We start from the raw sequence: 19,347 nt of genomic DNA, 5'->3' as shown, positions 1-19,347 counted from the left end.
TTTTTTTAAGCAATCAGCATTTCAATGAATTTGAGTTATATATGTGCTTCTTAATTCTGCTGTTTCCATTGTTGGTGGCGGGGTCCGCCTTTCCCGGCGCGAACGCAGGGCAGCCGTGGTGAATTTGATAAAGCAGCATAGTTAGTTGCGGTCAGTAAAATGCCGATATGGACGAACATTCACAAATAAGAACAGCACTTTCTGATGATCCCGACATCTCAAGTGACCAAGAAAAAAAGACGTAACAAATAATGAAGTGAATTAAATAAATAAGGAATACATTTGGGAGGGGGGGGACCGTTCTGATGAGATGACGGTAAATATTGAGGAAAACAATGGTGCTGTGTGGATTGGAATTCTGGGATTTATTGTAGTCTGATCCACCCAACCCACACAATCTAATGGATTACCACTTTAAAGGCAGGAATTCAAACTGTTCCCTTCCAGGATTTCCATTCATGAATGCGAAAATTACACAGAAAGCATAGAAAAGTATCCTTTACATCGAGCATTAAATGGCTTTCTATCAGTTTGGCGACCTGGCATAGCAGCTGGAATTCAACGAATACAAAAATAAACATTTGTTTTGTTTTTATTTCTTAAAAGAAATGTTTTTATTTATTTGTTTTCTTTATATTCTCTGGTTCTAACACATATACAGTGATTAACGAAACAAAAAGCGGACTGAAAACAGCCACCATCACAATCTCATACATTTTACTATTTTATGGACACATGGAATGCATGGAATCTACAATAAAAAGCAAACTGCGTTGCATGATGTCTTCTTCTAAACAGCCTCACGGAACAGAGACGAATCATCTGAGAGAGAATGAGATTGTATGAGAGGTATGAACCGGTGTGCATTTTCGATGCAAAATACTTTGAGGCATTCTGATTGTAGACAGATGACGAAGTACACAGAACATTCATAAGCACAAAGGGAGACTCTGGTTACGTATCAAGTCTAATGAAAGCCATCGCACACGACAATATAAACTAACGGATCCTTTCAAACAGCCAATCGCTTTTTCGTGACTTGTGACTCGTGACCTTTGTGGTATCATGAACTTGCGGGTCAATGACGTGTTTATCGATCGCCGCCACTTGCAGACAGACATTCAAAGCGTACAACGAAACTCTCTTCGTTTTCTTTGACAATCAAATGTTTAAAAGACAAAACGTTTTAACATGCTGCATTAGGCGCGCACGCGCACAAGCACACACACACACTAGGAAATATCAAGTGAAATTCTTCAATGTTGTACAACACACAAGGCTAATGAACGGTAGCAGTAGCAGCCACCTTCAGCTTCGAGCTTCATTACTCCTTCTCCTTGATTAAAGACATTCAGGTTGTGTTCCTCATCTTTATCTTCTTTACTTATTTCACTCCGTCCCACCCGACGCAGCGTTTCTCCTTCTCCCTCAGCTCCCTCTCGGCCTCGCTCACGGCCCTCTCCAGCGCCGCTCCGGCCGGCACCTTGGCCATCCCCTCCTCCGAGACGTGCTGGATCTTCAGGTACCCACCGGGCCGGTGCAGAGCCACCCCGTGGAGGTGAGAAAAGAGCAGCGGCAGGTCCCTGGTGAGGGTGTAGCGCGACACTAGGCCCAGCTCGGCCGGGATGTCCGTCTCCTCTGAGTGGTTGAAGATGGCGGCCATGTACTTCGACAAGTCCCTCCCCCTGGCTTTGGCGCGGCCCACTTCCTCCCCTATGAGCGCCACAGCCGCGGCGCAGTCTAGTTCCCGCTCTGTCTCCTCCTCCTCCTCTTCTTCCTCCTCCTCCTCATCCTTCTCTTCATCATCGTCATGGTCCAGGTGGGATGGCACGGGCCCCTGCCTGAGGCCCCTCGAGCAGATCACCAGCACAAAGTCACTTTCCTGTATCCGCCGGCAGTGCCAGCCCATGATGCCTTCCTCGGCAAGACGTAGAGAGTCCCACAAGTCCAGGCACACCTGAAGAGGAAAGGAGGGGTTAGGGTTCAACTCCAAAATGCTATTTAGATGCAGCAGAGTTGAAGGTTAAAAAGAGGAATCCGTTAGCAAGTGCCAAAACAAGGGTCTTTAATCAACAGAACTCATGCTTTTGTTGGTCAGTAAACAGATTGACGACTATTTAGACCTAAATGGTTGCAAGAAGGTCATCCAGGTGGATGGCAGACAAGACCTCTACCAGTACATCCAGGTTTAAAAAGTAAAAGTCCTGCCATGTTCTTGCCTCCACTCAGGTTGTGGTTAAAATCTGGACGAAATGACCAAAAAATTGTGCAGAGGTCTTTTACTTTCTAACCCCGGAAGTTCCACCCCTGGGATCCATCGAACTTGGCTGTTTTGCCTTACATGCGTGGCCATGTGCTGCTGCAGAAAGGCCCCCAACTGCATGACAGCTCTGATGTGGGCGGGGCCGTCGCGGCGGCTGTAGCAGATCAGGAGCCGGGGAGGCGTTGACCTGCCCCTGGGCAGCAACGTCACCTCCTCCAGGGCACATTCGTCTTGATGCTGCTCAAGAATGTCTGCGACGGTGAAAGATGGGTTGCATCATATGTTAAGACTCTAAGTGGACAATCGGAGCTCTGCTTGTAGAAGTACTGTATCTCAGATGCTCAGTTGCTTTTATGAAACCTGGCTTTATGTCCATCTTCTTCATCCGGAGCTTGGACCTCCACCTTCTGATGGCCACCAGCAGCACCAGGAAAACGACGATGAAGGCCAGGCCTAACGGAAGCATCAGGGTCAAGGGAGGGCTGGCGGAGAGGGGCGGAGCGACTTCTGATGGAACATCATCTCTTTTATAAGGACTACGCAGCGACAGACACAAAGGTGCAGTGATGAACTACACCTAATTTTAATCCATCGGTGTTCATGAAACGTACCTTGGTGGACCCGCAGGACCTGAACGGTAAAGGTTTTTCTCACCGCGTCCACTTCGTCAGCCGCAATCTGCGATGGAAGAAGTGTTGTTTTACGTCTAAGAAATTAATTGGCAGTCATGCTTTTGAAGATGCTGGCAACAACTATAGTGCCTAAAGAAGAACAAATGACGGTATAGCATTAACTACAATACTGAGCGAAGATTCAAAGCAAGTGACAAAATACTGGAGTACATACTTTTGACAAAAGGCTTACTGCCATTCAAGTATGATTCATCGATGATTATTATAATATTCTTGAGACAGGTACTTAAAAGAAGTGCCTTTCTTGGCAAATTCCGCAATTTCCCTCCGAGGGTGAATAAAGTATCTAACTTAATAGTTCCCATTAATATCCCGTTGTTATCATACTTCACATGTGTAGTTGGATCCTTCTTTCAGTCCATCTAGGTGATAACTGTGGTGAGTCCTGTTTTTAGTGGAATTCTGAAGAAGACAAAATGAGATAACGCATCTGTGAAAATCAGTATTCATTTCTGCAACACACATAACACCAGAACAAATCCTGTATTTAAAACCAAATGCTCGGGGATACGCAACAAAACTTCGAATCAGACGCTGCCGAGACGTCACTCACAGGTTGTATGTCCATGTACGTCTTCATGCCTCCTCCGTAACACCACGAAAAGTAGCTTGTGATGCCCAGGCTTGGCGGAGCCACGTTAAATGTCACGATTACGTGAGATCCTTTCTGCTGGACTTCAATATATTTGGGGTACCAGTCTAAGGATCAGAATGGGTGAAAATACTTAATCTATGCATATGGATCTTGTTTTTCCGAAAGTTTACCGACCCACTCAATTTTAGCATTCTTACATATTGTTTTCTATGCTTACCTTTTTTGCATCTGTCAAAGCTGTTCTTCTCACTGCACGCTTTAAGACAAAATAGAAATGCATTTAGGTCATTTCCTCACCTATTTCAATGTTGTTGTCTTTTGTAAATGCAACATTAAAAGAGCCACCAAACTGACTGCAGAGTGATCAACGAATGGTAAATGTTTCCAATTGCAGAGTCTTTGAAGCAAGTGGTCTTACAGCGTGTGGAGAAGATTTTGCTGTGGGAGAACTTGTCCCATTTCTCAGGCACCGGCAGCGCCATAACAGTGACGGCATACTGGGCCCCCAGAGCGAGGCCGGTGAAAGGGTCTGACGTGTATACCTGGAGAAGGAAGAAAATACAATTATGACTTGATTTTCAACAAACAATAACTATACTGTATACGCCAGGCCTGCAGGCCGGTAATGGCCCTCCATTTATCTAATCAAGTAAAAGCTTTAAAATGCTTCTAATAAATTAACTAAAGTGACAGTATTTGTTCAACGTCATCACAATAATAATTATTTAATTTGGCTCAGGGCTCAGGATGTCAAAGGTGAAATTTAGTTTCTCTGATCCTATCTAATGTGAACTGTGATAATCACTGTGACACATCATTAGAGTAACAAGATGCATGTCAAGTTCCTCACACACCTCCATGAAATGAATAAAACAAAAAAGTGATGAAAAAAGATGGGTCAAATAAAATGAACAAAAGACATGAAGTATGAAACAAGACATTTCCAAAGAGGAGGTGGGGAAGGAAAGGAAAGTAATAGAAAGGAAATAAATGAAGAAAGAAACAAACACAATATATTAAAAAATGAAATGAAAAAGAAAGGAAGAATAAAAAGAAAGAAAACAACAAAAAGAACAAAACAAACCAGCCAAAGAGAGAAAGAGAGAGAGAGAGAGAGAGAGAGAGAGAGAGAGAGAGAGAGAGAAAGAGAGAGAGAGAGAGGGAGTAGTGGGGTGTGCTACCTGGTGGGCGTGGGAGGGGGTGAGGGAACTGTTGCTGTGGAGGAGCAGCAGCTGACAGGCGGTGTGGGAGCCCCCCAGAAGCTGCAGTGACACCTGGAAGCCTCGCAGGAAGGCGATCCCTGCCACAAGCACAGCCACCATCACACACCTCAGACAGACTGCAGCGCTACTGCACTGGTGTTCTTGTTTTCATTCAAAGTAACATTTTACGACTAAAGAGCTGAAATACTTGGTCTGGAAGACAAGCCCATGCAGCAGATCTTTGAAGAGGTTGCACTGCATTTAGCACGATAAATAATACATACATTCTGTCACAAAGCATGTCAAACCAATAATCTTCACATGCTCAAGCTTAGTATGCTTCACTGCACACGAGTATTATATTATGATGAATTATTATATTCCTTGTTCACAACAAAACGATAGGTAAAATAATAATAAAGCAATACAGCAAAAATTTAAACAATGGCAATATACGGCAAATTTCGAAAATATACAATAAACCTGACAGATGGAGACAATATGGGTGCTTTTTAGTTTTCTTTCTTCGGTGCCCAGGATAGACAGTATCGTCTGGTTTTAAGCTGTGTGTCCCGAGTCCCGACAAATATCTGTAAAACATGCTTTCAGCACAATTAAAATAAAAAACACAATTTTTCGAATTCATCTCTTTACATGAGCATTACGTCTAAACCGAGTTACAATTTTCTGAGTTTCCATTGAACGCAGCATCAGCCGACGTAAGGATTAGGTGATGCGCAGAATTACTACCACAAATCGATACACTTGCTGCGTGTTATGACTTTATCCTAAAAAATTGAACGTGGCTGTCTTCCTGTAGTCCACAGAGTCCTGTCTCACGTTGTCCCTGTGGAAGGTAATCACTCTGTGTGGAAGTTCCCAAGTCAAAGGCGATACACACACACACGCGCTCATGAGGGATGTAACGTTATGAAATTTCACAGTACGGTACGGTATCTACCAAAATACCGCCGTAAACGGTATTTCATGTTTCCCCCTTTGTTTTCTGTATATTCAGTTGTTGGGTCTCTAAAAATGACAGCAGAGTCTAAATAAGCGACATATATACTGTATATATCAAAATCCGACTAATTAGCAAAGTTGAAGATGTAAACTTTGATTCACCTCACCTCATGTTAGCGCTGCGCGGTAACAGACGGGCAAATTTTGTTATAATCCATCTCATGAGTAATTTCGAGAAGCGCCACATTCCGGCATGTTTGTTTAGACTTGCCCCATGTGCATGCAAGTAACGTAAAGCACAGAGTCCTAAAATTTTGGCGTAAAACAGTTCTGCACGTGAACAAAGATGGGGAACTTACTGAGTCATTTCTTTCTGTGGATGATATTTTTTTCGTGTCCTGGTTTCCTGATGAGTTACGATTCCATGACACCCAAAAAGAGTTGAGGTTTTTTTGTGATTATTTATGATTTAACTGGCACTAGTTTTCCTATTTGTTCGGAGTACATGAAATGCATCATGAGTTCGCACAGTTTGAATGTTCGGTCTTCATTTTACAAAAAGAGATAAAATATCAATGGAACAGCCCCCCTGGCGTCAACCAGGTCACAAGGAACATAAGCATACATGTCTAGTTTGTAACCTCTAACCACTGCAGAACGGTGGGCTACGCACCGCGCACGACTCGAATGTGCATTCTGAACCACAACCTGCACATTTATAGCAATTTGGATGATGATGTTATAAAACGTCTTACTCAAAAACTCATCTCGCTCCATTACCCGATCGAAAGTTTTCGAACATTAACATGTTGGTGAAGCACGAAAGTTCAGCTCCTTTCGGTCAAATTTGTGAAGTTTTTCACAAATTTCTGCTCTGTAAGTGGATCGATTTGGATGCAACTTAAACATTGAGATGTCTGTGACGTCCCGGTTCTGATGACACTTCAACCGTGTCCGTAGCTCCAGCAGTCGTTCTGTTCCGGACACTTGTAGCCCGAAAAATTCGGAGGAAAATAATATAAATCCGAACAATAACAATAGGGGATCATCCCTGTGGGATGGACCCCTAACAAAAATAATAAAAAACTTAAATGCTGCGTTTTGCACGCACTACAAGAGTACCGCACGGTACATACACACGGTACATACAAATAAAATATAATAATAAGATGGCCAAACATAAGCGATCATAATCATAATAATAATAAAAGCGTGTACATGTGTGCATGCATATAGCGGTACACTTAAGGCTCCCGCTATAAAATCCCATGGCATAGAACTCTATTTGGCCCAGTTCATAGTGAATTCAAAAATATATCGTCTAAGATCGGTGACGATCAATTCATATTCTATAAAGCAATAAAAGGGAAAAATAAGGTTGCCTTCCATCCCGTAAAATATGGAATAGTCCTGCATTTGACAATTGAATCTTGCATCCCATTTTGAATCAATACGGTAATAAAGTCTAAAGTATCTAAAATAAAAATATAAAATATTAATATTTAAATGAACTATTTAACATGACAAAGATTGTACCTCAACTTAAATGTCAATGTTGCCAAGTGTGCAAGTGTGATCATGCATGTGTGATGTCTGCACAATTCAGTTTGCAGGGTACAAACTGAAATAACAGCATCCTGACTAAAATAACTAAAGAGGGAATCAATGAACGAATCGAAGGAACTATAAGAACTGCAGGAAACAGTTCAGAACTATTTCCGCCAGTTCTTTAGGTTCGTTCACTGATTCATTTGCGAACTACTTCTGGCAGAAGATTTTGGCGGAAGGCCGAACCTCAAATGAATTAATCATTTTGTATGAGGACTCAGTTCATTTCATTCACTTTGTTAGGCCCACGGCCTCCCAGCACCACTAGAGGCCGCTCTTGGCCCATCTGCAGCTCCCCCTTGAGCCAATTGCACACACCTGGGATCAATTACCTGCATCACTCCACACAGTATTTATTCTCCAGCTTCCCAGTCACTCATTACCAGACCGTCAACTAGCTTACCCGAGTTGTACAGCTACTGGCTCCATTCCTAGCTCCTAGCACTTGTTTCAGGTCCCTAGCTTATGTCGTCTTTGTTTTGTCTTCCCCTTACCTGCTTGTCTCCTCTCGTCGACCCAGTCTGTCCGTCCCTCTCCAGCCAGCCCGGTTTACCTGCTTGTCTCCGCTCGTCGACCAAGGCTGTCCGTCCCTCTCCATCCAGCCCACTTCCCCGTCTCTCCACCCGGATCCTGGACCCCTCCTCCCGGTCATCATCATCCCTGCCCAGCCCTGCTCCATCCCTACCTGACAGGGTCCCGCCGGCCAGCTCCGCCGTGTGGGCTTATAAACATCCTTCGTCTGCCTCCCGTCTCTCTGTGTCATGCGTTTGGGCCCCTCCTAGCCCCGGTCGTGACAGTACGGTCTGGCCAAAAAAACAAGGACCCAGCCACTCCAGATCCAAGGAGTGTTGCTTGGTCAACATGACCAGGCCCTCCGGGACATCACGGATCACATCTCGGCAGCCGTCAGCAGCCTGCAGGTTCCTTCTGGCTCCCGTGGCCCCCCCTGCTCCTCCGGCCCTCTCTCCACCAGGGCTCCCAGCGCCCCCCTCGTCCCCCCTGAGCCCTACGTTCCAGCGCCCTACGACGGCGATTTCGGCACCTGCCGCGCCTGCCTTGTGCAGTGCCCTGTGGTTTTCCAGCAGCAGCCATCATCGTACGCCTTCGATGGCGCCCGGATCACATTCCTCATCTCCTGCCTGAGAGGGGTGACTCTCGGCTGGGGTTCCGCGGTTTGAAATCAGGGGGGCCCCATGAGTCTCTCCTACGATCTGTTCATCCGTGAAATGAGGAGAGTCTTCGACCACCCAGTTCGCAGCAAGGAGGCCGCCAGAGGACTCCTCTCCCTCTGCCAGGGTCCCCGTAGCGTCGCCTCCCTCATCGTAGAATTCCGGACACTAGCCGCAGAAAGCGGCTGGAATGACGGAGCCCTGCAGGATGTGTTTCAGCGTGCCCTGAATGACGAGTTGTGGGACAAGTTGGCGCGGCGGGACGAGCCCACGGACCTGGACCAACTGGTAGAGACTGCCATCCACCCGGACAACCAGCTACGGGAGCGCCGGTGAGAAGGAGGGGGCGAGACTCCAGCCCGTCCCTCCCGCTGGTAGACTACAGCCCATGCCTCCCGCCTGGGCGGTCCATCCCCGGTTTCCAGCAGCCACTACTCTCAGGCGCCTCTGAAGTCCCCCGACTCTCTCCAATGCGAAGCCCATGCAACTCGGTCACTCCCGGATCTCCCCCGAGGAGCGAGCCCGCCGTATACAGACCGGCGCCTGTCTGTATTGCGGCCGGCTGGGAAACCGCCGAGCCACCTGCCAGGTCCGGCTGGGAGAGGGCGACTTCTCGATAGGATTACGTCCGGTCGCTCCATCTCCAACCCTTTCACCTGTCCTCTGCTCCCAGCTACCCTCTCATGGGGGGCGTATTACACTCCCTTCCTCAGCTTTTATAGATTCCTGGGCGGCTGCGAGTTTCCTCTACCTGGGACTAGCACGCCAGCTAGGGCTGACACCCGTCCCTCGAGGTCAAGGGGCTGACTGGGTCACTTCTGACCCAGATTACCCACCAGCTGGCCCCCTCGATCTGCTACTCTCCGGCAACCACCGTGAGTCCTTGAGGTTCTTCCTCATCCATTCCCCCCAGAACCCCCTGGTCCTAGGGTACCCCTGGCTCTGGATCCACAACCCTCAGATGGACTGGCACTCGGGTAACGTGAGCGCCTGGAGCACACACTGCCACACCCACTGCCTCCGCTCGGCCTCTACTGCACCGCCGGCGGTCCCCAAGAGCCCCAACCTGTCCTCGGTTCCTTTACAATATCTGGACCTGGTCCCTGTTTTCAGCAAGCAGGGCGCGCTGTCCCTACCACCTCATCGCCCCTACGACTGCGCAGTCAACCTCCTGCCAGGTGCCCCCCTCCCCTGCAGTCGCCTGTATAACATCTGCCGGCCCGAACAGGAGGCCATGGAGAACTACATCTCCGACTCTCTCGCTGCCGAGATCATTCGCTCCTCGTCGTCTCCGCTGGGCGCAGGGTTGTTCTTCGTCGCCAAGAAGGACTGCATTGACTTCAGGGGACTCAACGACATCACAGTCAAGAACAAGTACCCCTTGCCCCTGATGGGCTCAGTCTTCGTCCCCATCCGGGGTGCCACCCACTTCTCCAAACTCGATCTCCCCAACGCTTACCACCTGGTCGCATCCGCGAAGGGGACGAATGGAAGACTGCATTCAACACCCCGCTCGGACACTTTGAGTATCTGGTAATGCCTTTCGGTCTGTCAAATGCCCCAGCGGTCTTCCAGGCCCTAATTAACGCTGTCCTCTGGGACATGCTCGACATGTTTGTCTTTGTGTACCTCAATGACATCTTGATTTTTCCAAATCCCTCTCCGACCACGGAAAACACGTACGCCTGGTGCTCCAGCGGCTCCTGGAGAACCGTCTGCTCATTAAGGCCGAGGAGTGTGTCTTCCATGTTCCGCCCGTTTCCTTCCTGGGATTCATCATTGGCCTAGGGAGGCTGGGGATGGACCGCAAGAAGGTTGCCGCCATGATGGTGTGCCCAATAGGAAGCTTCCTCGGGTTTGCAAAATTCTACTGGCGCTTCATCCCAAACTTCATCCCAAACTATCGCCGCTCCCCTCTCAGCCCTTACCTCCACTACAGTGGGCTTCAAGTGGACCCCTGCGGCCGAGGCCGCATTCCTCGACCTCAGAAGCCGCTTTTCATCAGCCCCAGTCTTGGCCCAGCCCGACGCCAACCTCCAGTTCGTGGTAGGGGTGGACACTTCGGACACGGGGGTAGGAGCGGTACTGTCTCAGTGCTCTCCAACCAACAGTAAGCTCCACCCCTGTGCCATTCTCTCCCGCAGGCTCACCCCACCCGAGCGCAATTATGACGTGGGCAACCGGGAACTCCTGGCTGTGAAACTAGCCCTGGAGGAGTGGCGCCATTGGCTTGAGGGAGCAAACCACCCCTTCGTCGTCTGGACCGATCATAAGAACCTGGCCTATATCCGGACGGCGAAGCGGCTCAACTCCCGGCAGGCCAGGTGGGCGTTGTTCTTCGGCCGGTTTAACTTCTCTCTATCCTATTGCCCAGGCACCAAGAATACCAAACATGACGCCCTGTCCCATGTGTTCACGCCAGAGGAGAATGCAGGGGATCCAGAACCAATCCTTCCACCCTTTGCCTTGCCGCCACACTTACCTGGGAAACCGAGTCCCTGGTCACTCAAGCGCAGGAACACCAGCCGGACCCAGGTACTGGACCCCCTAGCCCCCTGTTCGTCCCTGACTCCGCACGCTCCCAGGTTCTGCAGTGGGCCCATGCCTCCCGCCTCAGCTGCCATCCTGGGATCACCCGCACACTGGCCGTTGTCCCCCACCGCTTCTAGTGGCCGACCATGCTCCCTGACACCCGGTCCTTCGTCTCTGCCTGTCCCACCTGCGCCCGGTCCAAGACCTCCACCCGACCCCGCTCCGGCCTCCTCCGCCCATTACCCATCCCGACTCGTCCTTGGTCCCACATCGACCTGGACTTTGTCACCGGTCTCCCACCAACACTACCATCTTCATGGTGGTGGACCGCTTTTCTAAAGCGGCACACTTCCTCGCCCTGCCCAAACTACCATCGGCAAGGAAGACCAGACCTGCTGGTGGCCGAGGTGTTCCGCCTTAATGGCATCCCAGCAGACATGGTGTTGGACAGAGGTCCCCAGGTCTGGCGCGCCTTCTGCTCGGCCCTGGGGGCACAGGTCAGTCTCTCCTCCAGTTTCCACCCCCCGACCAACGGCCAGACGAAGCGGGCAAACCAGGAGGTGGAGGCCATGCTCCGCTGCCTGACAACCACCAGCCCCAGGGGCGGACATCCCCAGCACCACTAGAGGCCACTCTTGCCCAATCTGCAGCTCCCCCCTTGAGCAAAATGCACACACCTGGGATCAATTACCTGCATCACTCCACACAGTATTTATTCTCCAGCTTCCCAGTCACTCATTGCCAGACCGTCAACTAGCTTACCCGAGTTGTACAGCTACTGGCTCCATTCCAAATTCCTAGCTACTAGTGCTTGTTTAGGTCCCTAGCTTATGTCTTTATGTTTCGTCTTCCCCTTACCTGCTTGTCTCCGCTCGTCGACCAAGGCTGTCCGTCCCTCTCCATCCAGTCCGCTTCCCCGTCTCTCCACCCGGATCCTGGACCCCTCCTCCCGGTCATCATCATCCCTGCTCCATCCCTACCTGACCGGGTCCCGCCGGCCAGCTCCACTGTGTGGGCTTATAAACATCCTTTTGTCTTCCTCCCGTCTCTCTGTGTCGTGCTTTTGGGTCCCGACTAGCCCCGGTAGTGACACACTTCAAAGATTCGGTCAAAAAGAACTAAGAGCAAATTTGCCTCCTACCCTGTGTGTGTTCTTGTATAACGTAACATGGAAAAGTACTGCTGATAGAAAATAGGAGGAAAAGGAAATTTAATAATTGATACCTCATGTGCTTTAGTAGTCCCATAGCCGGTGCAAGGGTGCACACGACGTTCCTCGGAATTAACCGAATCGAATGTTCTCACAACCTCCTAGTTTGTTGAATGTCAAAATTGTGTCAAAGCAATGTTCCACTCCTTTCTCTATAAGAAGCTCCCTTGGACAATCCGTCGTTGAGCGATTCTACTGAGCTGTGTGCAAAGTCAGATCATCTCCGCTGTTTGCAGAGTTCTATTAAACACTGTACTTCCAACAACACATCTCATGTTTTATTGCGTGCAGAATACAGTTAATACAATTCCACAACAACCCAACACTAGTGTTTGGACCGTGGAAGATAATGGTAACGGTTCTTACTGCAAAAGGGCATAATATAGATTAACACAACTAAGTGACACAAAACAATAAGATTCTTAATATTGCACAAGTACTAACACAGCTAAGGAAACTACATTCTGGAATCTATGACTACATCAAGAGAATTAACTAAAGGTATGTGCGTCAAGAACACATTGTATAGTAGCGTTTCATTCACCACTGTGGCTATATCGGTATTATTCACAACACTAACAGTTAATGAGTGACCACGGTAAAAATGTGGCAATATACATTAAACCTAATGAAAAACAACAAATATAACCTGAAAATAACAGAAAAAGAAAAACATTTAGTGTGCCAAATTACTGGTATGTCAGAAACCATGGTATGCTCAAATAGTATGCAAGAATTTCAATGTGAGGGCAAGATGCTGGGCCAGCCACGTATATGAGAGTGTGTATTATGTCCCAGAAAACATCATTTTACTCAAATATTAAAGTTAACTAGACGATAATTCAGACATGTAGTATGTAATCCAACATTTTGGATGCTGGTATGGTGTGATTTGTCATTGTTACCATAGTGACTTGGCTTCCAGGAGACAATGGCAGTGTCGGACTCAGGGTTCTGATCGGAAGTGAACTCCACCGTCACGTCATTTGGAGCTTGGACAAAGTGTTTACACTTGTCTTCACCCAGAAGCTCAAAACACGGATACGGAATACAACCTAGGAAACAAGGAATTCATAAAGAAAATATATGTATACTGTAACATCCACTGTTGTCAAGGAAAATAGAGCAAAACAAAGAAAAGCTAAATGAAACAATGATGCATTGAAATACTAAACAAAAAAATAAAACAAAAATAAAAATAAACAAAGAAATTAAAGAAAGTATGCAATCAAAAGCAAAACAAGAAAATGAAAACAAAATTAAGAAAATACAGAAATCCATAAACACACTATATTCCCAAACGGGTTGGATTCCATCTCCACGATGAGACTCTTATGACGACCTATCCCTGGCTTTGAGGTTTAGGCAGTGTGTAATCAGAGGATGGCGCGCTAAACCCCAATGTAAACACGTGCAAGGCAAACAGTATGGCTTTGAGTCAACATTAATAAAAGTTCACAATAGCACCGATGGCAGCTTCAGGCAAGACATTAAGGTGGAGCGAAGGAGCCTCTTTTTCTGCTCCGTGAGCCATTGCGACAGCTTTCCTCCATGAACATAGTGGGATTTTTTTATTTGTTCAAAGGGAAGACAGAGAGAAAGGATGCACGGAGTATAGGTTCTAAAAACCAGGGTGTCCTGCACAGTGCAATTACAGTCTGAGGATGACAATGATGATGAAGAACAGGGGTGTTGCTAGGGGTTAAAGACGTCAGGGGTTTCGCCCAAGCGTGGGGGCCGGGGGGGGGGGGGGGGGTGTAAGAGTGACGGAGAAAGTTTCCCCATTACGCACAGTGCTTTTTTTTTTTTACACAAGAAAACAGTCAAATAAAATAACCTACATCTAAAATAAAAAGCATTGTTTTGGTGCACCAATCACTGGCACCCCATGCTGGCGCTCCGTGGGCACCGTCAGAGAGTGGAGCAATCGAACCGTAATTAGTGGCTGCCCATAGGAAGAACCGCCGGGCTATATTAGACTGAAGACCATTTTTGAAACATTCAGGGATGAATCCCCGGACACCCGCCCTTAACAGCGCCCCTGATGAAGATAGAATGGCGGCCAGACACAGAGCAGACGTTTGCGCAAGCAGGTTTCCGTCCCAGCCGACTTACTTCCAAATGCTTCCATGGAATGGAAACCCAGGGTCTTCTCCACGTCAGCTCGGGTGATCCTGCAGTATTCGCAGCCCGGCCCTCCCTGGAAATGAGGAAAAGCAGTTACTACATTGTAGTTACATGGTCTTTACATAGTTGTTACACAGAACGCTTTGATCAGGGGGTGTGCATATCCCTCAACCCCTTTTTGAGCCTCCTCCCCCCATGAGAGTACTTAATGTTTCCATCCCCTTTTTCCCTATAAACACCCCCACAAGAATGGACTCCGAGGGCCTATTTTCCGTTTCCGTTGCGGAAAATATGTTTATGGTCAAATCGGTTACGGGATAATCCACCAACGACATTCTCCGCTTCAGCTTCGTCACGCCATCGTAGACCAAAATTTCATCATAACAATGTTTGACGATTCCGTGTCTGTATCAGTCTGGATGAAGATTTTGGGGGGTTTCTCTCAACCCTTCTCCATCGAAAGACAACACAATTGAAGACATAACACGAGTGCCGTGCACACTCGATACGCTTCATTGAACTTAATATGCTTCCATGGAACTCAATATGCTTCCATGGAATAGAATGTTCTTTCAGGTTTTTAAACGGAGCACTTCAAGCTGTGTCGCTGGAGAAAATGAGAGGCGAGTGGATCCACCTCAGGGCACAGGAGTGAACAGGCGTGACAGGTAAACAAGAGTCGAAAACAGAGGCAGTGAGGAGGAGAGAGCTGGTGTGTGTGTGTGTGTGTGTGTGTGTGTGTGTGTGTGTGTGTGTTTTCTTGGGTAGTTAAACTGTCAGGGAAGGTATTTCCTTGTACGCAATGCTCAACGTGTGCTAAGCATGCAATGAAATGACTGACAAGTCATCTGACGAGAGATATTAAAAAACGTGTAATATTCAGAGACGTTCATGGGATTTGCGGATCCTTTGGGATTTATGCATCGGTGCTAACAAGCTGTGAATCAAGAGCTGAAACCGAACAAACGTTGAAAGGATCACAAACCACGACTTATGGAGAACTGAGTGGAAATGACTTCGCAATGAAATACCATTTTGACAATTAGAGCTATCTCAATGAAAATGCGGAAGGTTGAATGGACCTGGCAATGCATGCCCTAAAAGACTGGTTACTGTTTAATTTAGGGGGGCAGGGGGGACGACCTTCCAGACATTTACATATCGCTGGGTACGTCCATAAACTATAAAAGGCATAAAAATATTTGCAATCCAGCTGTTCTTCTAAAAACACAGACTTCAGCCATTCGAGCCTTTAAAAGTCTTTCTTCGGGTGTGATGTCATTAATCAGGATGCTTGGTGATCGTATGTCTGCGGTTGCCAGATATGGAGGGTGACCGCAGTGAAAGTTGGGAAGTCCCCCCGGGCAGAGGCAGATCAGAACTCCAAACTCTAAAAAAAGTGAAAAATCTGATTGATTTTGGGAATCTAATTTTTATTTATAATTGTTAGGGAGCGTATCAGTGTATCGGTTCCTGCCCACTTCTGCTATCAAAAGCCTTTTGGCAAAGGGAAAAACAAATCTGTTCAATGCGACTTTTGCACAAAAAAAATAAATAAAATAAAAATACAAATAACTAAAGAACAGCTTTAGGTTCTGTGGTGGACAAACAAATTGTGTACTAGAAATTACAAATTAAATTTGGAAGAATATTTCTTTATTAAACTGAAATTCTAAATCTTCCAAGACAACCTATGTAAGGAGAGAAATAATGAAGGAAACACAATTAAAATAATTCAATATGAATATATTAAACAGACAAAAATAATATAATGAAAAGAAAAATGAAGAAAATAGTCAAATATAGAATAATGTGTTTGGTGCTGCGCAGTGTGATTGAGCATCAGCTCTGTTACCACCTTACAAGAGAGTATACTATAAAGCAGAGTCTTAACCACCAAAACAATGACTCTATGCTAAATTAAAGTGCACCTGCAGCCAAATTATATGCATTTGACCCCCATGTACAATCATGAAATTTTGTCCCCCAACTTCTAAATCGATCCAAATTTGGTGCGAGAATCTTTAACCACAGTTGTGGCTGCAGAAGACTGGAGCTCAGAGTTTTACCCAATAGGAATGTGTTTATAGACGTTCAAGGACTGGGCACCGAACCAGCTGTTAAAGAAAAGCACAGCGTCGACGGTAGAGCAGGTAGGATATAGACATCTTACTTCACCTGCATTAGAGAAGTTAGAAGTAGAGTCAGAGCATTGGAAAATAAATATCATGTACTGTACACATAAGCAACTGCCCGACTCATTCCCAATCCATGTTAACCTGTTAGAAATTACCCTATATCATCGTGCCTTAAATGAGTTCTATAAATTGTATTTTTGGCATTATTGAACATGCAGAGTGGATTTGACAGTACCAAGCATAGGGTTTAACTCATTGTGTATTTTAAGGAATGGCTGTATCCGTGTAATAGTCTTTATTAGTGCATAACAAAAAAAAATAAAAAAATAAAAAAACATTGCAGCTCCATGAGAACAACTCGTGAGTTCCAACAAGTTCAAGTTCAACAAATTATTTGTCACATACATAAACAAGTTGTTAAATTTCGTGTCCGGCTCGCCGGAGTTGAAAGTGACACATTCCGACTTGCAAAAAAACCCAATAAATGGAACTTTTCAGAAATGCACCCTGAATAGCTCTCACATCTGTGCACTAAGTAAGGAAGGTCAGAACATGTTTTTCCTCGTGGCATTGTTATGAAAATAAAAACGCCTCTAACCCTCGTGCCTAAAGTAGTCTTGAAGTGAAAATACGCACGATGACCTTCTACTGTGCTCAATAGGGATTGCAGGAAATGTGATGAATTTGGGCTGATGTAGCTAATTTGATGGTTCTGGATACAGTATGTGTTTAAAACCTACTGCATGACCAACTTCACACAACAGAGATGACTTACAAGGGCTTACCTGCAAATGAATCCATTCGGTTATAAGATACTAATTATAATAATAATAACACGCCTAATATTGTCAGGTCGTCTCGACGGGATCAAGATGTCTTTTTCAAAGATGTACTGTATAGTCGGACACAAGACACAAAACAATCACGAGCGTTGCAAAAAATATCTTTAAAAATTCCCAGATTCTTGGCAGGTCATTGCAGTAGAAAAGTGCTCAGTGTTGAAAGAAAACTCTCCTTCCCCAGTTCAGTGTTTGTTTGACGAACTGACGTTGGCCAATCTGTGACCTGGCACCATGATAATTACCCAGTTGTTAGTAGGATAATAAGTTGTTTGTACTGGAATGTTGACAGCAAGGCCATTATATTAAAACATATACTGCAAATTGAGTTGCTACAGCGCTGTGGCATTGTAAACTGGGTCTCGTGGTTGTGCTGTTGGTGGTTCTCTGCTGTTGGAGGCAGCATGTTGCAAGAATAGGCATTACGGTGTTATGACAAAGAAATTACAATCAAAGAAAATGTTACAAAAAAAAAAAAAAGGCAGCGCAAGCCTGTATACCTGTCGGATGCACTCCAGGCTGCAGTGCCGCGGAGTGATGGCGGCTCCAGCGCCAGGGGCCCGCCACTCCTCGGCACCGAGGGGCCGAGCGAGCACCAAAAGGTGGAACCAAACAAAGGCTTCCCACATCAAGCCAACAGACATGGCATGACAAGGTCCTCTAGGAGCAGCGGACCTCCACCGGACCACACACACACACACACACACACACACACACACCTTTGCAGGTTAAGACGTCTTCCCTTCCGCTTGAGGAACTCCGCTGGCTTCAACTGGGGGAGGAGCACGGGTGTTACTGCCAGTTGCAGAAAGTCAAGAGGGAGGAGGAGTGCCGATGGGAGTGGTGTCTCCGGGCTACAAGTGGAGATTCACGTCAAACACAAAAAACACCCTCCCTCCCTCTCCCCATGTGTTCACAGTTAGCCTCTGGATCGGTTGGGTTGGCCCTCTGGGAAGAGTGAGGAACTACATGAGATTTATTCACATGCCACTTTAATGCACATATCTGTATATACATTATTGCCTATTCCATATACATAAGCATATTCCCTCCATCTATTCCATTTTATTTTATTGTATTCTATATATTTTTATTTTATAAGTATTCGACTTACTGTATTACGTTTTAGGAGTCAGTTAGTTGGTCTATTAGAAAGACATTTTTCCTAGGACATATATACAGTGGGGCAAAAAAGTATTTAGTCAGCCCCAATTGTGCAAGTTCTCCCTCTTAAAAAGATGAGAGAGGCCTGTTATTTTCATCATAGGTAAACCTCAACTATGAGAGACAAAATGAGAAAAAAAAATCCAGAAAATCACATTGTCTGATCTTTAAAGAATTTATTTGCAAATTATGGTGGAAAATAAGTATTTGGTCAATAACAAAAGTTCATCTCAATACTTTGTTATATACCCTTTGTTTGCAATGACAGAGGTCAAAGTTTTCTGTAAGTCTTCACAAGGTTTTCACACACTGTTGCTGGTATTTTGGCCCATTCCTCCATGCAGATCTCCTCTAGAGCAGTGATGTTTTGGGGTTGTCGCTGTTCAACACAGACTTTCAACTCCCTCCAAAGATTTTCTATGGGTTTGAGATCTGGAGACTGGCTAGGCCACTCCAGGACCTTGAAATGCTTCTTACGAAGCCACTCCTTCGTTGCCCGGGCGGTGTGGGTCTGGGATTATTGTCATGCAGAAGGACCCAGCCACGTTTCATCTTCAATGCCCTTGCTGATGGAAGGAGGTTTTCACTCAAAATCTCACGATACATGGCCCCATTCATTCTTTCCTTTACACGGCTCAGTCGTCCTGGTCCCTTTACAGAAAAACAGCCCCAAAGCATGATGTTTCCACCCCCATGATTCACAGTAGGTATGGTGTTCTTTGGATACAACTCAGCTTTCTTTCCCCTCCTTTTTACCAAAAAGTTATATTTTGGTTTCATCTGACCATATGACATTCTCCCAATCCTCTTCTGGATCATCCAAATGCTCTCTAGCAAACTTCAGA

The 19,347-nt window shown here is 46.3% G+C and overlaps 1 protein-coding gene across 1 annotated transcript; it reads right to left on the bottom strand.

The window, feature by feature from the left end:
• Positions 1–594: 594 nt before the first annotated feature.
• LOC307241434 (interleukin-17 receptor D) lies at positions 595–18,067 on the bottom strand. The gene is made up of 12 exons (XM_080015526.1): positions 17,839–18,067; positions 14,350–14,434; positions 13,140–13,289; positions 4,732–4,850; positions 3,969–4,092; positions 3,768–3,806; positions 3,509–3,654; positions 3,283–3,357; positions 2,875–2,941; positions 2,624–2,770; positions 2,342–2,514; positions 595–1,957 (listed from the first exon to the last, which is right to left on the bottom strand). Exons 1-12 carry the CDS (start codon positions 17,980–17,982, stop codon positions 1,385–1,387), a joined length of 1,842 nt encoding a protein of 613 aa, XP_079871652.1. The 5' UTR covers positions 17,983–18,067; the 3' UTR covers positions 595–1,384.
• Between the last annotated feature and the right edge of the window lie 1,280 nt (positions 18,068–19,347).

Source organism: Zeus faber, assembly GCF_960531495.2.
Source record: "Zeus faber genome assembly, chromosome: 15".
Classification (NCBI taxonomy): Eukaryota; Metazoa; Chordata; class Actinopteri; order Zeiformes; family Zeidae; genus Zeus; species Zeus faber.
Note: the sequence above shows the minus strand (reverse complement) of the source record. Positions and strands in the feature narration are given on the sequence as shown.